Consider the following 24,499-nt stretch of genomic DNA (forward strand, 5'->3'; position numbering starts at 1 on the left):
TCATATGCTTAAATCCTATATCTAAGTTTATTACTTTCAACATCCTTACTTAGAGTGCCAAAATCCAAATATAAACAAACAGATCCCAACGAAAGTTAAAGAAAATTCCTTTGTTTAAGATCATCATTTAAAAACATTGATTCCGATTACACAAGTTTTCGTCGCGGGAACAAATTAACTAACAAGAGCAACTTATGTACTAGAACAAGTTAAATCATGTACAAACCAGAAGCTAAGGATCGTAGCTACAACGACGTGGATTTCCGGCAACGGGTTGCGGTGGTGGCGAAGACCTCACGTGCACGAGCAGGGAATGGAAGTGAGCGGTGGTTGGCTGACTACCAGCAGCGTCGGCGAGGACTCGTGTAACGGTGGCTGCGGTGCCCGGTTTCTCCGGTGAGTTGCAGGGCGGTGGTGGTGCACGGTACTTGACGGTGGTGACGAAGTGAACTTGTCTCGCGACACGGAAGCAATGAAATTTGCAAGGATAGCAGCGATGAACTACTACAGGTCCGTGACGGTCCGTCGGCAGTGGAGTCACCGGCGACCGCTTGAATCAGAAACAAGGTAGGGTCACGTAGAGAGAGAGAGGCCAGTGGTGGTGGTTTAAAACAGTTGCGGCGGCGGTGGTTTTCAAGTAACGGCAGAACCGAATATGATGGTGGTAGGGTTTTGTGAGATTTATGTTGGAGTCTTATCGCGTTTGTGTATATATATATTAAACGAGTTATAAGCGTGATCAAATTCCTAAATAAGTTGATTGTTTGCTGCTCACGTTTGAATTTGAAACAAGTTGATCTAGATGATGATTGGAATATAAAATAATAAACATATGCTCAGTAATGAGTTTGAAATCATCTAGGTTTCAATTTTAAATTATTATTATTATTATTATTATTTTTATTCCCATTATTATTATTATTATTATTATATCATATTTTGTAAAACTAAAATTTACGGGTATTACAACTCTTCCATCCTAAAAAAAACATTTCGTCCTCGAAATTGTAAGACGGTGACACATACTTTCGGATATCACGGAAACGAAACAAACCTAAACTTTCATAAATTCAGACATGACAATTGCAAAGTCTTGGAAACAAATATTAGGACATATAAAACAGAATTCATATGAAATCAAAACCATCCAAACTGAAATAGCTGACTCGTTGCCATGATGATATTGAACGAAACTATGGGTAACCTAAAACTTGTATCGGATAATACTAGTTCTTATAAACGGAAATCAAAAATTTCATTTGAACACAGAATTACATATAACATAGTGGATAACTAATAACTAAAATAAATAAATTTTGATGAGCTAAAGCCTATGACTAAATTGTGTAACTAATAACCAAAACGAAAGACAGATAACTGAAACATGTGACTTATAAGTGGAAATAAAAAGTGATAACTAATGGAATACTAAAAAAAATCAAGACTTAAAACGTAAATTTTCAAAAACATATTTTGAATATTAACATGCATTTCTACACTGATATAAAAATAAATAAATATATAATAAAAGACACGTAACACTAGCAGATAATAGCGAAAACTTAAGACAATGTCGTATCTAAATATTAGAGGAACATTAAGCTGCAAAATGGATTTTAGTAGCACACATACATACCTTACATTTGTTAATACTTGTTGCTTTTGAATGTATACTTGTAAGATAAATATGTTACTTCACAAAAATCATTATGTTACTGAAACGATTTTATGAAGTTTAAAAATAAATTATCCAACTCAACTGTATATATTTTCTTATATCCATTACTAATATTTATTATTTTAAATATTTTAAATATGCGGATATTACAATTCTACCTCCCTAAATAAAATTTCGTCCTCGAAATTTCTAGTTATCCATGCGCAATCAAACTTTGACGTAACGGATAAGAAACATAACTTCAAGCGGTAATGATACCAAACAAAACTTAAATGGTAAACTAAAATATTTAACTGAGAATACTTAATCATATTACTGAAATGAAACAGAAAATTTTTCTCTAAATACATATAATTGGGTGTATCACAAAAATGTCAAACGAGGACATCTAAATGAATCCTATAACTAGTAACCGAGACAAAACAACTAACTGAAACAGGTGACTATAAGTAGAACTTAAAAACGGTAACAAATTTGATCCTTCATAATTTTTAAAAACTCAAAACATATCAAATTCAAAAATCAAATTTTATAAGTTTACATATTTTTTTTTACTCATATACAAATAAATAAATAGATAAATTAATAAACACATAACACTAGCACAATAAAGTGAAAAATCTTATGACGAGGTCATATCGGATGGAGTATTAGAGGAACAAAATCTGCATAAAAGAATTTTTGTAGCACACATGCGTACCTGTAAATTCACGATTACGTTCGCGACCATAATCGTCAATTTACCTTACGACTGTGTCCTAACAAGCCTTCCATTATGCATTTTAAAAACATGGCTTGGCTTATAACAAAAGAGTAATGTGATGACAAAATAATTAAGAAATGATGTTTATTCAAATGCATAATTATCGCGGAAAACGTCTAAAGGCGTGCGTGGTAGTAAAGTCTGAATCGAGCGTAGAGGGTACATAAGTCAAAGTCGTGATCCCTTTAGTTGTGTAGCGTTGTCTTCGAAAGTCATTTCCATATTTGTATAGTGTAAGCATGAACAATTTATTCAACTAAATGAAATCCGGAAAGTCAGAGATTGACGTAGGTGCCTAGAAAGGACTCTAAAAATAGACCGAAAATCACAAAATGATCGGCACGAAGATTGATATGAAATATTAATCCTAACCCAACGTCTACCCATTATCTCACAAGTCTGATTTTAAGGTTTAAGTTTTCTACAGGAAAGAGCCTTAGCTCTGATACCATAACTGTAACACCCCAACCCGGAACAGGCTAACGTGTTACTATTACAGATATCAAATCAACGCCACAATCCAAAATACAACAAAAATTAATGCAACCTACGTCATATTATTAAACAAAATGAATTAACTTTTATAAGCTTGAACTTCATTTTTATCTCTCATCACTAAATTCCCCGAATCCCGGATTACCTGAAAACAAAATAAGAAAAACAAAACAAGAAAACACGGCTGAGCCAAAAATTGCCCAGTAACGGAAAGAACAGAACAATAGTATAGGTAAAAGCACACATAAGACAAAACACATACTGAAATAGAACTGAAACTATTGCAGATATAAAACCACGTTTTAGACCGAACTATAATTAAATGCGAAACATAATCCGATACACGATCGGGACGTAATCTGAATATACTCAAATTTAACCAAAGGCATATACACATATCGAAACAGACCAGAAATATAGCGAAACAAAATATAATTACTAAAATACACGACGATGATGTTAAAATAAATAGGTCGTGAAATACGGAAGCACCCAGAGCCTAAACAGAGGGGTACACAGCTAGCTAGTCCATGCACCAAAGAGACGGTGTGGGTGGCGTGCACACATTGTTCCATCTCAAACAGAAGTCAGGAGTCAGGAGTCAGGAGTCAGAAGTCGGAGCTAAGATCGATCTATACGCCTCTAAGTGGCCAAGGTACTACATGAGTACTTTCAGAGACGCCGTGAACTTTGATTACGCACTGTCACGATAAGTGCCATGTCAGGAGTCGGAGCTAAGATCGACTATACGCCTCTAGGGGCCAGAGTGCTTATACAAGCACAAGCTAGAGACGCCGTGAACTTTGATTACGCACTGTCACGATAAGTGCCATGTCGTTGACGCCCCAACGACAAGTCAGAAATGCTCGGGTAACAGAGTACTGAAGCTAAATTCATATAACTAAATTCGAACAGGAACATGCAACAATGAATACAAAATATATATAACCTATTGCATGTTAAAAACTTAATATTAAACATATCATACGGATAAACTGAACTCAATCTGAAACTGAAAAATAACAAAAATCCGCACTACGAAGTGACGGACATAGAATATAATATAGAACCAGTACTATGAGTGAAGAAAACTAAAACCCGTACTAAAAAGTAACGGAATATAAATAATACTAAGAGGAAACAAAGACGGAAACCGTACTACCAAGTAACAGAATATAATTGATACTAAAAGTAACAAAAACAGAAACCGTACTACGAAGTAACAAGAAACAGAATCCGTAATGAAGTAACGGAATATAATTTATACTATGAGTGACAGAAACCAGAAACCGTACTACCAAGTAACAGAATATAATTTATACTATGAGTGAAGAAAAACAGAATCCGTACCTTGGTTTAGCAATCAAAGCAAAAAAATGAACAAGTCGTCCATAACACGTATAAGAACCTATCATTTAGTTACATTTATATAACGAGTTAAACATATATAACTTAATTAAATTCGGCGACTCGTTAATTTTCCCGCGACGGCCACACTTATAAATCATGATCTATTAATAAAACTACTTGTCATATGATCGTTTTACTAATTATCCAAAAGTTTTAAGTTTTCAAAATATAAACATTTATATATATAACTTTGAATTACAAAAACCTTTTTTTTTGTCATGCAAGAAGTAGGATAACATGGCATAACTTTACTCAGAACACCAACCAATTCTTTATTTAACTAACACCTATAATTTGAATATTCATAAATTCTTATTAGTTATGTTTAGTTTTAATTCTAACCAACACACACCCCTACATATATCCATACGTACATACTAATTACTCACGTGAATGAATTGGACACCAATTTGACAATAGAGTATGCACTATTATATCTTTTCATATGCTTAAATCCTATATCTAAGTTTATTACTTTCAACATCCTTACTTAGAGTGCCAAAATCCAAATATAAACAAACAGATCCCAACGAAAGTTAAAGAAAATTCCTTTGTTTAAGATCATCATTTAAAAACATTGATTCCGATTACACAAGTTTTCGTCGCGGGAACAAATTAACTAACAAGAGCAACTTATGTACTAGAACAAGTTAAATCATGTACAAACCAGAAGCTAAGGATCGTAGCTACAACGACGTGGATTTCCGGCAACGGGTTGCGGTGGTGGCGAAGACCTCACGTGCACGAGCAGGGAATGGAAGTGAGCGGTGGTTGGCTGACTACCAGCAGCGTCGGCGAGGACTCGTGTAACGGTGGCTGCGGTGCCCGGTTTCTCCGGTGAGTTGCAGGGCGGTGGTGGTGCACGGTACTTGACGGTGGTGACGAAGTGAACTTGTCTCGCGACACGGAAGCAATGAAATTTGCAAGGATAGCAGCGATGAACTACTACAGGTCCGTGACGGTCCGTCGGCAGTGGAGTCACCGGCGACCGCTTGAATCAGAAACAAGGTAGGGTCACGTAGAGAGAGAGAGGCCAGTGGTGGTGGTTTAAAACAGTTGCGGCGGCGGTGGTTTTCAAGTAACGGCAGAACCGAATATGATGGCGGTAGGGTTTTGTGAGATTTATGTTGGAGTCTTATCGCGTTTGTGTATATATATATTAAACGAGTTATAAGCGTGATCAAATTCCTAAATAAGTTGATTGTTTGCTGCTCACGTTTGAATTTGAAACAAGTTGATCTAGATGATGATTGGAATATAAAATAATAAACATATGCTCAGTCATGAGTTTGAAATCATCTAGGTTTCAATTTTAAATTATTATTATTATTATTATTATTTTTATTCCCATTATTATTATTATTATTATTATTATTATTATTATTATTATATCATATTTTGTAAAACTAAAATTTACGGGTATTACAGTTGGCGCGTGTGATTTAGTAAGATGTTTCCGTCTACATCTTACCCTCCTCAGACTCTATCATAGCTTTGCTATTGGTAAGATATACTAAGTACGATGATGATAATGATGATGTTTCCGACTATATTTGACCGTTATCCAAGTGTTGTGTTGCTTACGTTGTAAATAGAAAGATTAACGTTTGACCCAACTATAAAATGGGAAAATAGTCAGAATGCACTAAAAGGTATGGTAGTGGAAACTACAATACATGATATACAATTCCCTTGAATTTATTTGTCGGTAATTCAAAATGTCCGACCAAACACTAATGGATTGTTTGGTAAACTAAAAATAAAAATAGAAATTAGAAAATGCAATAATTTGTTACTAAAAAAAGGATCGTATGGAAAAGCTTTGAAAATTGTTTTTTAACACCAACTTTCATTAAACTACTAGCAAGACGCTAGGAACATAAACAAACAACAAAGAAGAGTGGTTCTTGATCCGATCATGCCATGAAATATTAATGAAAGGAGAGTGGTTCTTGATCCGAGGGTAACCCAAAGACTTAATGTCGTTCAAAGTTTTACTAAAGTTCGTTGATTTGCTTTCAAAGATAAATTCATTCTTTATTTCCAAATACACCAACAAGCCGTGAGGATATCTCGTGAAACACCTTTTTCTCCCGCTGTCCAAGGTTCCTAGATTCGCGCACCATAAGAAGAGCACCAAGAAAATAAATATTGGGGGACTTGACATTAATTGTTTTCCGATCAACAAAAGATGTTATAGTGTAACGATACAAAAATTTCAGAGAAGATTAACATGGACCAATTGTACACCATAGGCAAGTCCACATCGGCCGTGGACATGAGAGATCCTCAATTCGTAAGTAAAGACCCATCCACTTGAATCATCAACGCATTTTGGGCTTAGTTGGCTGTTGAGCACATGCAAACCCCACAGTTAAGCACGCTCAGGTGGAAATAGTACTAGCATGGGTGACCACCTGAGAAGTCTCTACCAGGGCAACCAAAAAAAATCCGTTGGTTCCTGGATAGGCCATCCATTGGGGGAAAAACGAACAATATTGGTGATAAGAGAAACGGGATGTTACAAAGGTATCAGGGCTAGTCCTGATCCGTTCGGGATGGTGAGACAAACCTCATAGAGGACGATGAGTCCCTAAGATGGGTGATTGTAACAATACACAAATTTCAGAGAAGATTAACATGGACCAATTGTACATCTTAGGCAAATCCCATATTGGCTGTGGACATGAGAGATCCTTACTTCATAAGTAATGACCCCTTTTATTGAATCATCAACGCGTTTTGGGCTTAGTTGGCTCTGAAACACATGAAAACTCGCGTGCTCAGGTGAAAATAGTACTAGCATTAATGACCACCTGGGAAGACTCTACCGGGGCAACCAGAACAAATCCCTGAGTTCCTAGATAGGCCATCCATCAGGGGCAAAACAGACAATATTGGTGATAAGAGAGGCGAGATGTTACATATAGATTTAATGCTTGAATAAAAACTCGCTTGTGTCATATGACACATACACTAGGAGTGTGTTGTTTAACTGTACATGAATACCGAACCCAATCAGATGTGACCCAAGACCAGATTAAACTAAATTCAAAAGACCCAATCCTTATAAGCATGTTACCCGAACCCGAGATTAGAAAGGTGGGTCGGTTACTGGGTTGACTACTTCAGATTAGGTTAACCTGAATAACTTGAGAATGAGTTGTTTTGAAAATCACGACATTTAATAGAGTGCTGACAATTGGCGTGTTGCAGGCTTGCAGCAATCCAAGATTTGGAAGGCCGTGTAAATGACAAAAATAGAGAGCATACAAAAGTTTGAAGTAAACTTCATGCCAATATAGTGAAGTAAAATTAATGTGTATATTTAGTAAAGGTTGAATTAATTTTTTGGCCCAACCCATTACTATGACAAACCAGAAGAGCACTCCTAAGGCTATGAGTAGTGGAGGGTTACAAAATGAAAGGATTTTCGACACGTCAGCAGAGGGTTTTCATTTTAAGGGTTACAACTATGTCGACATTTTAAGTCACATCTTCCTTCCTCTCTCTCTCTCTCTCTCTCACTCTCAAAACACACTATCTATATCCTCCTTTCACTCATAAAACCCATTACAAAACCCATTACGGGACATCTTTGTAAACAAATGTCCACCAAACCCATCTCTCCCTAAACATGTTGCCTTTCTTTTAGAAAGAAACTTTCATGCCATCGCAGATTCATCCAGGTATTTAGGATGTTTTGTCATAATACTTTTTTTCTTGAGAGGTTTTAGGTTTGAATCCAAAAAGTGTAAGTCATTAAAAGAAGAACATCATCGTTTAATCAAACTTAGGTAAAAAGGGATTAATAATTGTTATGACCCTTTGAAAGATGCATCGTTATAAGAAAAAGAATTGATGATGATGAACTTCTCACAAAGGTTACCTTTTATGCATAAAGAAATCTATATACATTTATGTGATAAAAAAATAAATACACCCAACAAAATTTTCACAAGTTTCTGTAACTTTTTACAACTTGCCTCCTAGTAGGACAAATTTGCTTGCATGTTTGTCCACCTTATCTCCAACATGTTTACAACTCTTTAATACTAAATAAATATAAGTTATAGAAATCATATTTTTAAACACCGTTGTTTATAATAGACCATTAAACATTTATAAAACAATATTCATCTTTTGTAGAAAAAGTTTACTTGTCACATTATATTTTAACAGGATAAAATGTATATATCTATGTTAATAACTTCCCTGGTTAGAGAGATCGAACATTCAATAGTTTATTTTAAAAAAGAAGATTATATTATATAGATAAAAAACATTATTACAATAAAATACAATAAGTTTTTTTATAACATACCTACCAATAAACCATTGGTTGGAATACAGAAATCTAAATCCCACTTCAAATATGAATCATCAAGCTTCTTTGCGTATAGTGATTGGATGGAAAATGAAAGATATTCCACCAACGTTAAAAACATATATATAAAATGGAACGAAAAGAGTCACCAGTCACTTGAGCCATGAAGTCAAATGATAAAAATAGTATATGATGATATCATTAAGCATATATTGGACCAACCGACCATCTACAAAAACTGAAAAACATGCCCTTACTACATCTATTTATTTGTATTATATTTAGCTATTAGAGTTGATCTTATCTAAATAGTGATCACATAATGCTCTACTACGGAAATACTTATCTTTGAACCAAACCAACTTAACCGTGATGGTTCGGTTAAATCGTACATGATTCATAAAAAATGATGGGTTGGTTTTTGGTTATGGTGGTAGTCATAACCAAATCAACCAAACCAAACCAAACATGTAGATTATCCCCTAATAATCTTGTTTGGTTTTCACAATTTGTGTGTTCCTAACTTGTCGGCATTAAGAATTTGGCTTGGCTTTTTGACGTTCTTGGATCTTGATGATTCCTTCGGTTAGAACTACTTTTTTGTTTTTTGAATAATTACAGGAATTAAACTTGTATTTACATATGAATGCTTCTACAACTCTTGTGTTTGCATTCAACTATTGATGCTTCTGCAAGTCTTGTATATGCCCCACATAATAAGTCCAACTTTAATTTTTAACCCATTGATTGAAAACTCTGAACCTGCCCAAGACATACTCTGTAGTTGAAAATTTTGGGTTATTTTTCTAAATCAAATTAATCAAAACCAATTAGTTTTTAGAATTGAAATTTTATAATTGGATTGCATTATTTTTGGGTCAAACATTTTAGGCCCAAACGTATTGTCTTTTGGGTATTTTATTCAAGCCTAAATTCTAATCAAGATCAATTCTAGGTCAAGGTAACACAATCTCATAAATGAGCCTAACATACAAAACCGACTAGCTAAAACCGATGGATGAGTTTGTCTCTTCGACTACCTACCTGAGGACATAATTTAGATAACTTATCAAAATAAACCTTCATCCATACTCCACGAACTATTCTATCTTCTCTCCCTGTGTCACGTAGGCCACCTCCCGCCTTCGTATTGTCTTCCGTAGGTTAACAAATACAATTACCGATGTCTTATACTAATCGAGGTTTGTAATATAGATGAGCAAATGACACCGGGTATTTTTGGGGTCACCTATTTCATCCGTAGTTTGTAATGAGTTATTGAGTTAGGTAACATTTTCCATCGAAATGAATATTTGTTTTTAACTAATTAAGAAGAAGTTATGATTTGGAAGTACAAAGATAAACCTTTTATTATTATGATTTCACATTTTCACCCCTATAAGTCTTGAACCGTGATATGTTGTTTATTATCCATCCAAGATCTTTCTGATAATTGATTGATTATACCCACAAAACAAAACCATCATCACCACCACCACCACCTACCGGCCGTCGTGACTGGTGCCAACCACCAGCGATCTGAAAGGATGGGTTTTGTAGTTACAACCTTGGTTTTCGCCGCTATTGGAATCTTGGCGTCTCTTTGCGCTCGGATCTGCTGCAACAAAGGACCTTCTGCTAATCTGTACCTATCCAATTTCTCTTTATTATGCTTGATTATCTGCAATTGTAAATTAGGGTTTTCACTAATTATCAGTTTTACTTGTTGAGATTCATACTGATTATAGAAAATTTCTTAGCAGTAAGTAATTGGTGCATCATTTCAGTGACTTCATTCCCTTGTTAAATAAGCAGATCACTGATAACTAGTTTAAATACACAAGTAGGATGAGAAGCATATCCAAACATTATCACCATCTTGAAATGTTATTGACTATCGTGAGGTATTTTAGTTCTTATTTTTTACGGTGCAGGTTCCACCTCACTTTGGTGATCACTGCAACCGTATGCTGTTGGCTGATGTAAGTTTCACACCTTAATTTCTAGTTAAAGCTTCTTTATGTTGATTAAGAAGCATTTGTAGTGTATTCTGAAATCTAATCAAATACCCATCCACAACTCCAGGGTAGTTATTCAAAAACCGCTTGTTTGTAAACGAGTTGAGCCGAGCTTCCCGACTTTGTAAACGAGCGATTAAGCTCGCTCGTTTAAATCAAGCCCAACTGTTATTGTTTATAAATGATAGCCCAAATAGCAATCCATTCAATCTTAATCTTTCCAGTCCCAAGTTTTACATCATTAACTGGCCCGCTCATATTGAATATGTTTATAAATTTTCCACTTTAATGATATATATATATATATATATTTTATTTAACTTTGAGAAGAAATGAGCTGGCTTGAGCTTTTTCTGAGTGGAGCTCAAGCGCCCGATAACAATAAAACATAACCCAAATGATCAACATAGGCCCGTCAGGTTGAAGTTCATTGATGTATGTTTTGTTTTGTGCAGGTGGGCAATTGTATATTTGGCACAGATGAATCCTCTCATTGTCCCAATATTGAGCGAAGGCGAATGAGGTATTTTCTTTAAAAAAAAGAATAATATATTAAATTTGTTTGTTTTCTTGCATTTGTGAATTAAAGGCTGAAAGAAACAGCAATGATTTGTAAAACCTAGGTTTGTTCTTGGGATGAATTTGGTGTAAAACCCATGTGTATTATTCGATGTTGAACAGTGGCTGAAGGTTTATGTAATAATGAAATAAATGACCAATTCAGAGGTTAGCTTATTTATATTCTAGGTGCAGAGAAATGTCAACTTTTATTGCACGGGTAACAAGTTATTATAACGAGTTTTCTTCACCCTGTGTATAATGAGGAAAGGGTGTTGATATTTTGGTTTTATTTAGAGAAAAAAGTTCACTGGTCAGTCGTTTTGGGTCGGTTTTACAAACCAAAGAAGTTAATGAAACTGAAATACTAAGTTAATTACTAGTTCAACCAAGATTTTGAAATCCGATCCAACCACGTTATGTGAACGGGTTACAGGTTAAACAGAGGTGATATATAGGCTAAACTGGGTCGGGGTACGGCCCCGTAGGCTGAGCCTAATATGATATATATTTTCCCGGTTCCAGTTGTACCCCACTAGGCCATATCCGGTTCCTACCTGATTTCAGTTGATGGGTAATGGGTTGAGCTTATTGGGCCTGGCAGTGTTTTATTTAGGCTATCACCTTTGGTAGCTTCCTACTTCAGATCGGAGCTTTGAATAAGCCTAGAAGCATGGGCTGCAATCCGCACCGAGCTTTAATCCTTTCAAGTAGAGTAGTACATCGTAATCGGTTTGTGATTTGAAACTGGTTCCAAACTGAAACCAAAATCATAACAAGTTTAATTGAAAATGGTTTAGTCAGGAACCTACCCGTCGGTTTAGGATCGGTTTGAACATTTCACCCAATGACTGGTTTTAAACCAGTTTATAACCGTTTGAAAATTTTCATCGTGAATACAACGATATAGTCGTTTAGAAAATCTGACCATTAGAAGTCTTTATTCTCTATAAGAGGCTTTTAGCTTAGTAGTGTAGTATCAAAAATCTCTACATAGTGGTATCTCTCTCATGAGATTAAGGATTCAAGTCTTATATTATTTAGATTATAGGTGTCAAATGGGTTGGGTTGGGTTGGGTCGAACGAGTCATGGGTTGAAATGAGTCATGGGTCAAAACGAGTATGAGTCAAAATGAGTTTGGGTCAAAACGAGTCAATTTAAAAAAGGGTTGTTTTGGTTTGGGTCAAAATAGGTTAGGGTCAAACCGGGTTTTGAGTGTTTTTTTTTTTTTGTGTGAACGAGAATAACGGCGGAAACATTTTAGTTTTTTAGATTTTTCGTTTTTTACTTATATTTTAGGTTATGATTTTTTTAATTATTTTTTTTGAATTTTTTTTGAGAGGTTTTCTATTAAGATCAAAAACCCTCAAAAAAATATTCAAAAATAATAATAAAAAATTTATAACTCAAAATATAAATCATAAACAAAAAAACTAAAAACACTAAATGTTTCATACGTTGTCCTCGTTCCATAAAAAAACCATCTAGAATCGAACCGAAACCGAAAGAATCGACGAAAATGAAACAAAGAAACAAAAAGCCAAAACTGGACCACATCAATCGAAATCGAAAAAATAAATCAAAACGAAATTAAAAGAATTCAAACCGAACAAAAACAAAACTGAAAAAACGAACAAAAACGAGTCCGGAATCGACCAGAAAGAAACAAAAGAAACCAAAACCCAACACGTCACGGGTGAAAACTCGTGTTGACTTGAAACCTGAACCGAACCCGTTCCGATCTGAAATCCGTTTCGTGCCGAAACCTGTCTTGTACGAAAACCCGTTCCGATCCGAAAACTGTCACATTTCCTTATGACACTAACTCACATCGACCCATTTCTTTGAACTTGTCGACCCATTTTGACCAGAAAATAAAAGGATGGAATTTCAAATGACTCATTTTGACCCATTTATTTAAAACATTTTACCCAAATCAACTCATTTAACTTTTAAAACAACTTAAATTGACTCATTTGAAAGAGTTTGGGTCAAGATTGTCACCCCTAATTTAGATGTATGATTAGTGGGTTTGTGAATTCGACGTTCTAGGAAATGTAAGTTAGTTAATATGAATAAGGTATCAAAACATATCGGCGTTGTAGCGGTGCAGCGATGCAGATTCTGTTGGTATCGGTTAGGTTCGTAACAGTAACGACAATAAACCCAAAATAAGTAGATGTACAACCGTACCACTTGGGTTCTACCAACCAATTATGTCGGCATTGAAACTAACCAAAAAATAATTTTGTCAAACCCATAAATTTAAATAAAATGACGCGAATTTAGTTGGCATTAGTTAGGTTCTACCAACCAACAACTTATCATATTTGAATAAAAAAACCTACATTGTGGCAGGGAACCAACGTGAATTCATCATGCACGGGTTACTGCACTAACAAAATTAAAAAATAAATTCGTCAACGCCCAAATACAACAAACTAACATATTCAAAATCAAAAAATTAAGATAGTTAAAAGAAAAAAAAACAAAAACTCATGGTGAACCAACAACAAAAACAAACCCCGAGCGTTGCGACGGTAATCGACGCCAATTCAATCGGTATCGGCTTTAAAACGTAAACATAAATGAATAACCCAAAAAAAGTAACATAGAAATACGTTAGAACAAAAACTAAACCAAAAAAATTAATTAGTCAACGCCTATTTACAACAAATTAACATAGGAAAAAGTATGAATGAGGTGAACTGACGTGATTTCTGTCGGTATCGAAAGAAATGATTATGATTATAGTTACAATTATAATTACAATTTATAGTAAAGGACTAGAAACGCTTGAAGAGTATGATGACTTAAATCATAAACACAAAGGAGTCGTCGTTCTAGAAAAAAAAAAGACTAGATACGATTAAATTAAAAAAAAATAAATTCCAAGAATTAATTTTCACAAAGAATTTGATTTACGGAATTATCAATTATATACAAAGTCCTCAGAAAAAAAGTAAGGAGGGCACATGGTTTCCATAAAAAGAATACACCTTGAACTGTGTGGATCTTGACCCTGCACAATTCTTTTCTCAATCCATAAGTAGAAAATCGAGTACATTTTAATGTTTTTGTGAGAATTCCGAACTTTTATTCAAAAAAATAAGGTTCCAAATAAAATATATATTATGTGTTATGAATGAAATAACATAAAATCTACAAAGAATTATAAAATTATTGTATATTTGTAATGAGATCAAGGAAATACAACGAGGATTAGAATACCTAGTAAAATAAATGATAATTTAACAATTAGTAAATAAGGCTTAGGTGTTTTATTATTTTATTTTAATTGTAACTACATAAATATTTAATTCAATTGATTAGTTAAATTTATTATAAAGAACTATAGAACTGTGCTAATTTGGCTTGGTTTAAAGGATGTTGTGTTTGAAACATTAAAAGCAAAAGTAAACAATACAAGCTTTTGACTTTGCAATATAAAAAATGAAGTAAACAAAAGGTTTGGTGTAGCAAAACCACCAAAATAGACTTTAGAGAGATTTAAACCTATTCCTTTGAATACTTTTTTCATGTCATTCTCATCAACCACCTACCTAAATTTAAATATTTCTAAAGTCACCCAAAATAAATGAAGTTATTTATACTTTATAACGTATGTAAGCATATAGGATCTCGTTCCAAACATCAGGAACTCCCGGAAGACACCAATGTACACAATCCGCATACAAAACGGGGTTAGCTAATTCTAGCTTTGTTGGAGGAACCCAATGTCTTTTGTATATAGAAGGGTGGGCATCTTTTCTATACTGTGAGAGTTGTGTTATATTTAAAAGTTTAATATTAAGGCCTTTCGTTTCAAGACCTTGTACCACGGATTGTGCTGTTCTCATTAGATCAGTATCCGATCCTTTTCCCCAATATCCTTCTTTCATTATTGGCTCTGTTTCATTGTAACAGTTTTCTCCCATTGTCTTCCCCCAATCTCCACCCCTATAAAGTAGAAACAAAAATGATTAGCATGTGAAATTTATAAGGGGACTTAGTGGATTGTGTTCACGGATTGAGGGTTCAAACCCAACGCGAACACAAACTACAATATTGTGTCAAATACACGAACCTAACATGATACACGTATATTTAGGTTGACATTAACACGACACACCAGTGTCATTTTATCTAACTTTACTGTATATTCATTTCATGACTTGTATATCCCAATAAGTTTATGTTACCACAAAACACTTTCTAGATTATAGATTTAAATGGGTAGAAATGATCAACAAGTGAGCATCACCTGAAAAGATTTGTTTAGTTAACGCGTCCGTGGGTTTGAACCAAAATTACTAATTCATGTTAAATTCGTGTTGTAATAGGTAAATGACATAAAAAGGTAACTAATAGTTGTACATACTCTTTGTGGTCCGGAGAGAGACTTATGAAAAATATTATAGTTTTGTTGCGATTAAGATAGGTGTCCAACCAATCCGCCCATGTTTTTAATGCCATTTCATAACGGGTCACCCTTCTAGATTCAACGGTAGTCTTGTTAGGGTTTTCAAACGATCCCCACCTAAATACAAACTTTTAGTGTCACGATTCATATATATATTAATCGTTATAAAACTCGATCTATACACATTACAAATACTTACAAAAGTGTCATATTAGGCTCTAGCCACCACGTATACGAGTCAAAAATTAACATGTCAGCATTAATCCACTCTTTAGCATGCCGTTCGATGCTCTCAATTTTCATGATCCGATCTCGTACTCGGTGGTTGACCGGATCATCACAATTCGATTCCACCAACAATGGTTCCCAATAAAAATCAATGGAAACATTGTATTCCTATAAGATGTCACATTTAAATAAAAGTTAAACAAATGTCACATGTGCATCTATATCTATGGAAACATTGTATTTCTATTAGATGTTATATATAATAAAAGTTAAATAAATGTCACATGTGTATCTAAAGCTATGAACATGACAAAAGTCACAGAAGTTGCTTACAGAGGCCCTAAATGTGATAAGTGAGCCATGCCATTCTGCAACTTTATGTGATGGTTCAAGAATCCATGAGTCAATAAGACAAAGGAGTGAAACCCAATGGTTCTTGCCTAATGAGTCCCCAACAAAAACAACCCTTTTGTTCCTTAGCTTCTCCAACAGTGCTGTTCCATTAAACCTACAAGTGTGACCTTCAAAATTGATCAATTGAACAACTTATATTAATGCACCCATTGCAGCATTATTTTTGTGTATTCAGTCATTAATCATATGTTAAAGTACAAGTCCAGAAGTCCTAATGCATGTGTATATCAACTTTGTTGAGCTCAAGACACATGTAGAATCACTGGATTAGGGGGTGTTTGGATTCTCTTAAAACTGCTTTATCTAATTACAAGTTACAACCATTTGGGATTGCTTATGGGCAGAGCTAAACAAACACCATTGACATATTATCTAAACACTACATACGTGTCATATGGGCTGTATAGTCCATACGGGTTGTATGACTGGCAAGACCGTCCCCGAGAATCCCAAAAAATTTCGGGACAAGAAAAATGGTTCTTGAAATATAAACTCAATAACTCATATACAATTTAAGTAATTGTGATAACAATAAACAAAACAAAAGTATTGTACCAAAATGATCTAATTTAAATACTTAAACGAATCATAAGAGTCTCCTAGCTAGCAATTTTTGAACTCTCAATGAACTCGTTATAATCCATACTCTTTAATATACCGATATCAATAACAATAATGATTTAAATGAGTAATGGTAATGATTAAATTATGACTTCAAATGGGTCTAAACTAAATTAAATGTTATTGGCCATTGGGTTAAAAAAACAAATTTGATTTCCTAACTTAATTATACTCTTTTATCTAAAATAATTATATATATTTAAAAATTTTGGCACCTCCGGAGTCTAGCCCAGTAGCCCCTGGGTGGTTGCTCGCGCCACCCTTCCCATGGGGCAGCCATGATAACAAGGGACAAAATGACCATATGAGTCGTATGGAAGTTAATTCCTATGACTAATATAAAGAAATAATTCATGTGATCATCAACAAAATCATACCGCCTTATCATACAATTCATATAACATGGCATGTACCTTATTAGGATGATCTTTTTGACCCTTGCGTATTCAAATTGTTCATAAAAATAGGCGTGAGAAAAATATATGGTTTTACACCAACAATTAATGCAAATAATCAAATTTAATAAACAATCTCAAACATCCCATACATACTTTATGTATACATCAATGCATACATATGTCTAATGTCACACATTCATGCATACATACATAGACACATACTCACCTACGTACGTACGTACATACGTACATACATACATACATACATACATACATACATACATACATGCATACATACATAGAGAGAGAGAGAGAGAGAGAGAGAGGATACCTGGGAAGATCACAAGCATGAGGCTGCCATCTCCAAAACTGATAGTTGAAATCTTTCCTTCCATACTTTTGACAAGAATAATCATCCGTCATGAAAGGACACTCTCTCTCTTTATACAAAGGTCTTGACCTGTTATCATAAACCCAACTCCCATTGAAAAAGTCACAACCTTCAAACGAATAATCCTCCTCCGCCATTTCTGCTTCTCCATCACCATTCATATTATTCAATCTTATGAATATTCCTCCAGCATCTCCACTAAAGTAAACAACCACCATTATCACTCCCATTACAAGCATCAATCCTGCAGAATGATACGCATGAATATTCACTTTCTGCAACCCTTCAATCATTCCCTTCATTTTTTATATTTTTCAAGGGTTTATAATTAGTGAGTTTTCAAGAATGGTGATGGAAAGTACAAGAAGAAGTAGTGATCATGAATATTATTGTTTATGTTTTTGGTATTTATTGCACTTTGGCAGTTGATCCGATATTCCTAATATTGGTTATTTAAATTGATAAAATATTTTATTTTATTTTAATACTGACATCCGTCAAATTAATTAATGCAAAATAAATAAATAAAAAATCTTTTAAAAATAATGCAACGTTTTTCAAGAAATTATTAAATTGATACAGCTTTTTATTATTTGTAATTATTGCAAATATTTAAAGTTTTTTTACTATATTATTACAGTATGCATGTGTCGAGATCAAACAAATCATGTTGATTCAAATTATTAAAAAACGAATCAAATTAGAAAATTTGATTTTGTGTAGCAAGTAATCGAATATATAAAACATGTTATTAATTAAAAATTGATACACCAGGACTTATTCTTTGAAGTAATGTATTACGATGCCAAAATTAGTTGATGTAATATATAAGAGCATTCTCATCCAACCCCTCATTTAAATGAATGGGTGTTTTTATAATTTAGAGAGTGATTCAGGGTGTTGTGAGTGAAGAGTTTTTATATTTTAGAAAAAGTAGTGATTTTTCTGTATATTTGAAAAACTACTGTTCACCCCCTATAATTTTTTAATATATTTTGAAAGTGGTTGTGAGTGAAGGAAAGAGAAAAGGTAATGATAAAATGTATAAAAAGTATTATTTAATTGAAATAGAAAGAAAAATGTAGTTAGTTTTAGTGTAATTTTTGGTTTAGGGATAGAGGGTGGGATAAGAATGCTCTAAGATACTTTAAAATAAGTATTTTAATAAATTTAATGAGTCAAATCCAATTTATGTCAAGGATCTAGTCTTCAATATCAAAATTCAAAAAAAATAAATAAATCAATGCAATATGGTTAGGAAAATAATTATTTGATCATCAAACTAAGATCCTCTTTTTTTAACGACGAATTTCATTTATACGTTGTCATCAGTGAAACTTGATGAACTAAAGATTTTCTCTAGCTTCCAAATTCAATTGTTTAAATGTTTTGTCTTTGTTAATAGATCACTAACACCATTATTCGTAATAAAAAATAATAAAATAATGTGCATTTAAGTATTCATTTATTTAATTTAAGAACTTAATAATAAAATAAAGGAGAAGTTGATAACCAATACAAAAGGTTTTAAATTAGCTGTTTTATTTTAATTTTGGAGTAAGTCAATCTGTCCAACAACTATACTAATGAGTTGTTTTTTTTGAATTTATTTTTGTTTAGGTGTCCTTTTCTTTATTTAATAAATAAAACTTTTATTAATTAAAAAAAAACAAATTTTCCATTTGGTAAAATAATATGTTATTTCGGTCCGAGTTTAATCAAATTTTTTATTACGGGCATTTTCTTTGTTATCATAAAATTAATGGATTCGGCAAGCAAATTTCTAAATCTATGAACAATTTTGAATTTTATGTAACTCGATAACTAGCATTTATGTCATAGATAATAAGAATTAGGGGTCTGTTTGGTATTAGGTAATGGATTGAGCGATGAAATAGAATGAGCGAGAGAATGGAATGGACGAGGTAATGGAATTGATCATTACAATTCCACTGACATGTTTAGTTACTATGTGAAAATGATATGAATTATTAGTTTTTCAGTTTTGGTAAGCTAGAAAAATTCAGAATAAAATATTAACGGTAGTCTGTGATGGTGGGATGGTGGTGGTGGGCGACGAGCAGTATCGGTGGTGGTGGGTGGTGGGCGGCAGGAGCGATTGTTGGCAGTGGTAAGCGGGGGTGATGGTAGTGCTGGCTGGGAGCGATGGTTGGTGGTGGCGGTGGTGGGCGGCGATGGTAGGTTGGGTGGGTGGTTGGTGGTAGCGGGCGATGGAGTTGGGTGGTGGTGACGGCGGAGGCGGGTGTTGGGGGCGGTGGGCGGCAGAGGGCAATGGGTAGTAGTGGTGGTGGTGAGAGGGCAGTGGGTAGTAGTGGTGAAGGTGATATAGTGTGAGATGGATGGAATGGAAAAAAAACAATGGGGTGGATGTAATGAATTTTGGGTGTTTTAAAGGGAATGAAATGGACATAATAATGGGTGATTTCATTCCATTGACCAACCAAACACATTTTTTTTTCATTCTATCATAATTGTTCATTCCATAACGCCTCTCATTCATGCATATGGGGGAGATGGCGGTGGTGGAACAAATTTTGTTTTTCTTTGAATTTTAGGGTTTGCTCTTTCAATTTCGTGAAGAAATTATACAGTGAGTGTAAATCGCAGTAGCGTCATGTTTCACGAATGACTAAATGCCATTAACATTCGTGTTACTTTGATTCGTCACCATAAATCCTAAAATGTGTGTTTACTTTAAGGGTATGTTTGGCAATGAGCTTTTATGAGCTTTAAACTACAAGTTTTTAAGAAAAAACTCATATTTATTGAAAAGTCTTGTTTGGTTGGAGTTGCTTTAAGCTTCTAGAATAGGAGAAAAAGCTTCAAACTAAAAGCTCCACTAGCGTTTAAGAAAAGCTACAAGCTTTTGGTACTTCATATTTTACAATTTTGGTACTTGAACTTCCAACACCTTTTGTTAATTCATATAATAATTACATTTTTAACCCTTATTAAAAACCAACTACCCCCCATGACTTTTAAAATGCCATAATTTTTTCACACGTTAATATTTTTTTAAAAAGATTACATCGTAAAAACGAGCATTTTATTCTCTTTAATTTGAGTTTCATATTGTTATACTTCTATAAGTCTAAAAAATTAGCATATTATGTGATTATTGGTCAGGATCGGCAGCAAGTCGAGTCAGGAAATCCCGGGTCATGTGTAAGACCAAATTAGGGTCAAAACGAGTCAATGCAAAAAAGGGTTAATTTAGTTCAGTTCACGTTGGTACAGTTTTGAGTCGAAAGGGGTCAAGTCAGAATAGGTTTCAGATTAGAATGATGCACCGCGCGAGCACACAGCTATTTTTATTAAAAGTTCCAGCTACTCTACCAAACACTTGAATATTTCTAAAAAGCTACAGCTTCCAGCCATCAGCTAGCAGCTTCCAACTACAGCTACCAGCTAGTTTTGCCAAACATACCCTAAGTCCTATTTTGTAGTTATTAATCGATCACGTTTGGCCTTGCGAAAACCTTATTATTTTACAAATGACTGAGCCATTAACAGTAGTTTTGCATTTGGTGCTGAAGTGACTCTTGACTCGCTATACAATAATGTATTAGGTACAAAATTTCAAGTTATGATAAATAATTGAACTTTTATATTTTTTTTTTATTTCCTAATGGTAGATCAACTACAATGCCATCAACCGTTTAGTCTCAAGTATGTGGGTTGGGTAAGGGTCAAACATATTACGATCAAAAGAGCATCTTTTACACATGTTGAAACGAGTTGTGTAAACGATTTTTGTTCCCCTTTAATATCAGTTAGATCTATGTGAGTCAGTCTACAGGTGAAAACTGGTTCAGTTGAACAGTATATGAGTTATGTGTCAAGCTACGCATCATGACTTGGCGGTTAGGTGGGTTTGGGTATGGCTGTGCAGCTTTTTTTTTGAACGATGACTTTCATAGTAGTTGAATAATTAGCCACGGCTCTCGGAGAGAGCCCCAACCGCCCCACTCGGGCCAAGACTATGTTGCCTTAACCGGGCCCACGCTTGGCATCCGAGTTTGGCTAGGCGTTCCACGAGAAAATTTCGAGCCCCCTGCCACTTGACAGGAGTTGTCCGCCCACAAGAGCAAGCTCTCTGGGAAGGGACACTCTAACAGAAAACTCATGTCGCCATCGAGATTCGAACTTGAGAGGCCAACCGGCATCAAGCTCTTACCCATCATTTAGCTAGCCACTTGAGCTAGCACAAGTGGTTATGGCCGTGCAGCTAAGATAACTTATTTATCACTTTATAAAGGTTATGTTAAAGTCAACATGGGAATTTTATAAAGATCAGTTCAAATTGCAGTTGTCAGGGGAAAATTGGTAGTTCAAGTTCAATTACAAATTGAAATCTCATACTTAATTATGTTAAAAGTTTGACTATTTGATAATCCAATTAAATTTCCATCTGGTGTGTATCATAAAGGGCAGTTTTTGGCATAACTAAAATTTGAATTTAATTTCTACATGTCAAAGAGTATTGTTAGTTTAGCAGCTAACATAAGTCTACAACAACTTTTGAAGAAATATACATAGATTCAATAAAGTTCCGAATAATGTCGTTACGGGTCAATTTAACGTTTATGTTTTCACGGCTTGACGCGCCGCAACGAGTGGTTAAATTACTAGATATATGTATATAATAATTATTATACATAAATATAACTAAATAATTTAGATATTGGAAAAACCAGTTCCGGTTTCCGGTATTACTAGGTACAAATCAAGTACGAGTTTTGGTACCGAAATGCATACACTATCCGTACCCTACGGGTGGAGTCAGGTACAAATTCGTGTATTAAAAACCCAGGTACAAAAAAGACTAGTTCTGGATTTTTTTTCGGGCCCGATTCAGGTTTTTTGTGCACCTCTATATATAAGCTCCATGTCTTTAAATTCTGATATGATCTTATTATGATGATAATTGTATCAGGATCCTACCATTCAAATATAGTGATGGACTTGGCGATTTATGATCTAATAATAGTCTATTGGTATGGTGTTTGTCACATCAAAAGTGAGGTGGTGGCATCAAATAATTGCAAATACAAGGTTAATGGGACTTTATGTGGAAAAATTTGTTGTTAAAATTTTTTAATAAAATTAACGATTTCTACCAACAAGCACCCCCTAATTTCTTACTACAAAACAGAAATAGGTGGATCTTTGTCTTCAAACTCGTTTCCTTTGATTTGTTTGATTTGACCTACGATATTGACTTTCTCAGATTTCACAACCTTCTTGGTCTTGATCTCCTAGAGCTCCTTTTGTTCAATGATTGTGTACTTTTGACTCTCCCAAACTCGACTACCTCTGTGACTTTGTCCCCAACCGTTCCCTCAGTCGTATGAACTCGATATCCACTCCTTTGGTTGTGATTATTGCCATCTAATCAAGCGAATATCAGTCTTCTTTGATATTCTTTTGTGCCCGAATCAAAACACGAGCACATCATTCAAGCCAAAATCTTAGTCAAAACATAACTCGTTCATCCAAAAAAAAAACGAACTATGGATTTCACTTGTCCCAAACCCCTGCTCCAGTTCATTGGAAAAGTACGAGCAAATCAATAAGTTCCAAACCACTTTTTAGAACTGAAGAAACACTAAGTGACCCCGGGCAGATTATGAGTAATCTGGGGGCTAAGTAATGTTTCCCTCGAAGGTTAGGTCCAGCAGAGTAAGTTGTACTTCAGGGAACCTGCAAAACAGACACCGTGAGCTCGTCACTGAGAAGGGGGGGGGTTCCTCCTTGTGACCACCCTCCGGCGTGAGAATCAGTCTATATTGCTCTTTAAATATAAAAGTATATGAATACTATTAGAGCAATTATCAAGTAAGTTATACGAGATAGTAGATGATGAAATGATAATACCATTTGCTGTCTTTTATAGCCGAAGGTGGGTTTCCTAGGGGTTTAGCCGGCCCAACACGCTACCAACTGTAACCTATGCACGTGCCCTACCTGTGAGTGGTGGATAGGTAGCGGCTGACACAGAGCAGGCGTGCCGTGCACTCTTCGTCTTCTACCAACTGCAGGCTAGGCACGTGGTCTGGCAGGAGTTGGTGGGCAGGCGGCGGCTATTGGTCACAGTGCTGTGGCGTGCTGTTTGCCACGCTGCTGTCAGTGAGCTGTCGCATTCTTGGTCAGATCTTTTGTCTTTACCTCGTCAGGTATCACGCAAAAGATCCTCCATCATACGGACTGGCCCATTTTGGCGGGAGTTTTCCCCCTCCCGCCTTTGCTCATTCTTTCAGGTGACACTGAATATTTGTAAGTGTTAAGCCTTATGCGTGTAGCTATGCTGTGCGGGTAGCCTTCCCTGATGGCTTGTATCCGCAACTGCGGGAACAGGCGGGTTACTTTACCATTGGGAGGCTTTTCCCTGCGTATGCAGCTTGCATACTGCGCGTAGGCTTCTCTGAGCATGGTGGGTCCTGCGGGAGTAGATGGTCTTTGCGCAGACATCCCTGTTCAAGGTGAGTCATGCGGGACCAACTGAGCCCTGCTGGGACCTACCTCTTCAAGTCCCCCCAGTCCAATGTTCTTCTCACGAATGTCTAATAAAGTGAGGTGAACTTTTGGACTTAAGCAAAGGGTTTTGAAAAGGGGTTTTTGTAAGGTTTTCCATGGGGGTTCTTCCCGCGGAAGTCCTTGTCACTTGCAGAAATTCCCGAGTTTCCTGCTTGGTCTTTGGGTATGATGCGGGTAGGTCTGTAACCTCCTCGCAAGTCAGGAGCATTGGGTCTT

General features: G+C 35.1%; 2 protein-coding genes across 2 annotated transcripts; one reads left to right on the forward strand and one right to left on the reverse strand.

Annotated features, from left to right (window-relative positions):
* Window positions 1–10,131: 10,131 nt before the first annotated feature.
* Window positions 10,132–11,423, forward strand: LOC143572869 (V-type proton ATPase subunit e1-like). The gene is made up of 3 exons (XM_077057910.1): window positions 10,132–10,318; window positions 10,608–10,655; window positions 11,147–11,423. Exons 1-3 carry the CDS (start codon window positions 10,221–10,223, stop codon window positions 11,211–11,213), a joined length of 213 nt encoding a protein of 70 aa, XP_076914025.1. The 5' UTR covers window positions 10,132–10,220; the 3' UTR covers window positions 11,214–11,423.
* A 3,365-nt stretch (window positions 11,424–14,788) lies between these two features.
* On the reverse strand, window positions 14,789–18,027 carry LOC143572870 (protein trichome birefringence-like 34). Its single transcript, XM_077057911.1, has 5 exons — window positions 17,666–18,027; window positions 16,235–16,409; window positions 15,873–16,069; window positions 15,632–15,790; window positions 14,789–15,210 (listed from the first exon to the last, which is right to left on the reverse strand). Exons 1-5 carry the CDS (start codon window positions 18,025–18,027, stop codon window positions 14,859–14,861), a joined length of 1,245 nt encoding a protein of 414 aa, XP_076914026.1. The 3' UTR covers window positions 14,789–14,858.
* Window positions 18,028–24,499: the final 6,472 nt, after the last annotated feature.

The sequence above is a fragment of the Bidens hawaiensis genome, unplaced genomic scaffold (genome assembly GCF_021521415.1).
Source record: "Bidens hawaiensis isolate Kalapana, Puna unplaced genomic scaffold, B.hawaiensis_p1.1 tig00026143_1, whole genome shotgun sequence".
Classification (NCBI taxonomy): domain Eukaryota; kingdom Viridiplantae; phylum Streptophyta; class Magnoliopsida; order Asterales; family Asteraceae; genus Bidens; species Bidens hawaiensis.

Bases quoted from the DNA above. Each gene is read 5' to 3' on its own strand.
- LOC143572869 (XM_077057910.1), top strand. From the start codon at position 10,221: ATGGGTTTTGTAGTTACAACCTTGGTTTTCGCCGCTATTGGAATCTTG. The intron at 10,319-10,607 runs GTACCTATCCAA...TTTACGGTGCAG, and splicing joins AAAGGACCTTCTGCTAATCT to GTTCCACCTCACTTTGGTGA. The intron at 10,656-11,146 runs GTAAGTTTCACA...TGTTTTGTGCAG, and splicing joins ACCGTATGCTGTTGGCTGAT to GTGGGCAATTGTATATTTGG.
- LOC143572870 (XM_077057911.1), bottom strand. From the start codon at position 18,027: ATGAAGGGAATGATTGAAGGGTTGCAGAAAGTGAATATTCATGCGTAT. The intron at 16,410-17,665 runs GTATCCTCTCTC...TCACACTTGTAG, and splicing joins CATGCTTGTGATCTTCCCAG to GTTTAATGGAACAGCACTGT. The intron at 15,791-15,872 runs GTAAGTATTTGT...GTTTGTATTTAG, and splicing joins GAGCCTAATATGACACTTTT to GTGGGGATCGTTTGAAAACC.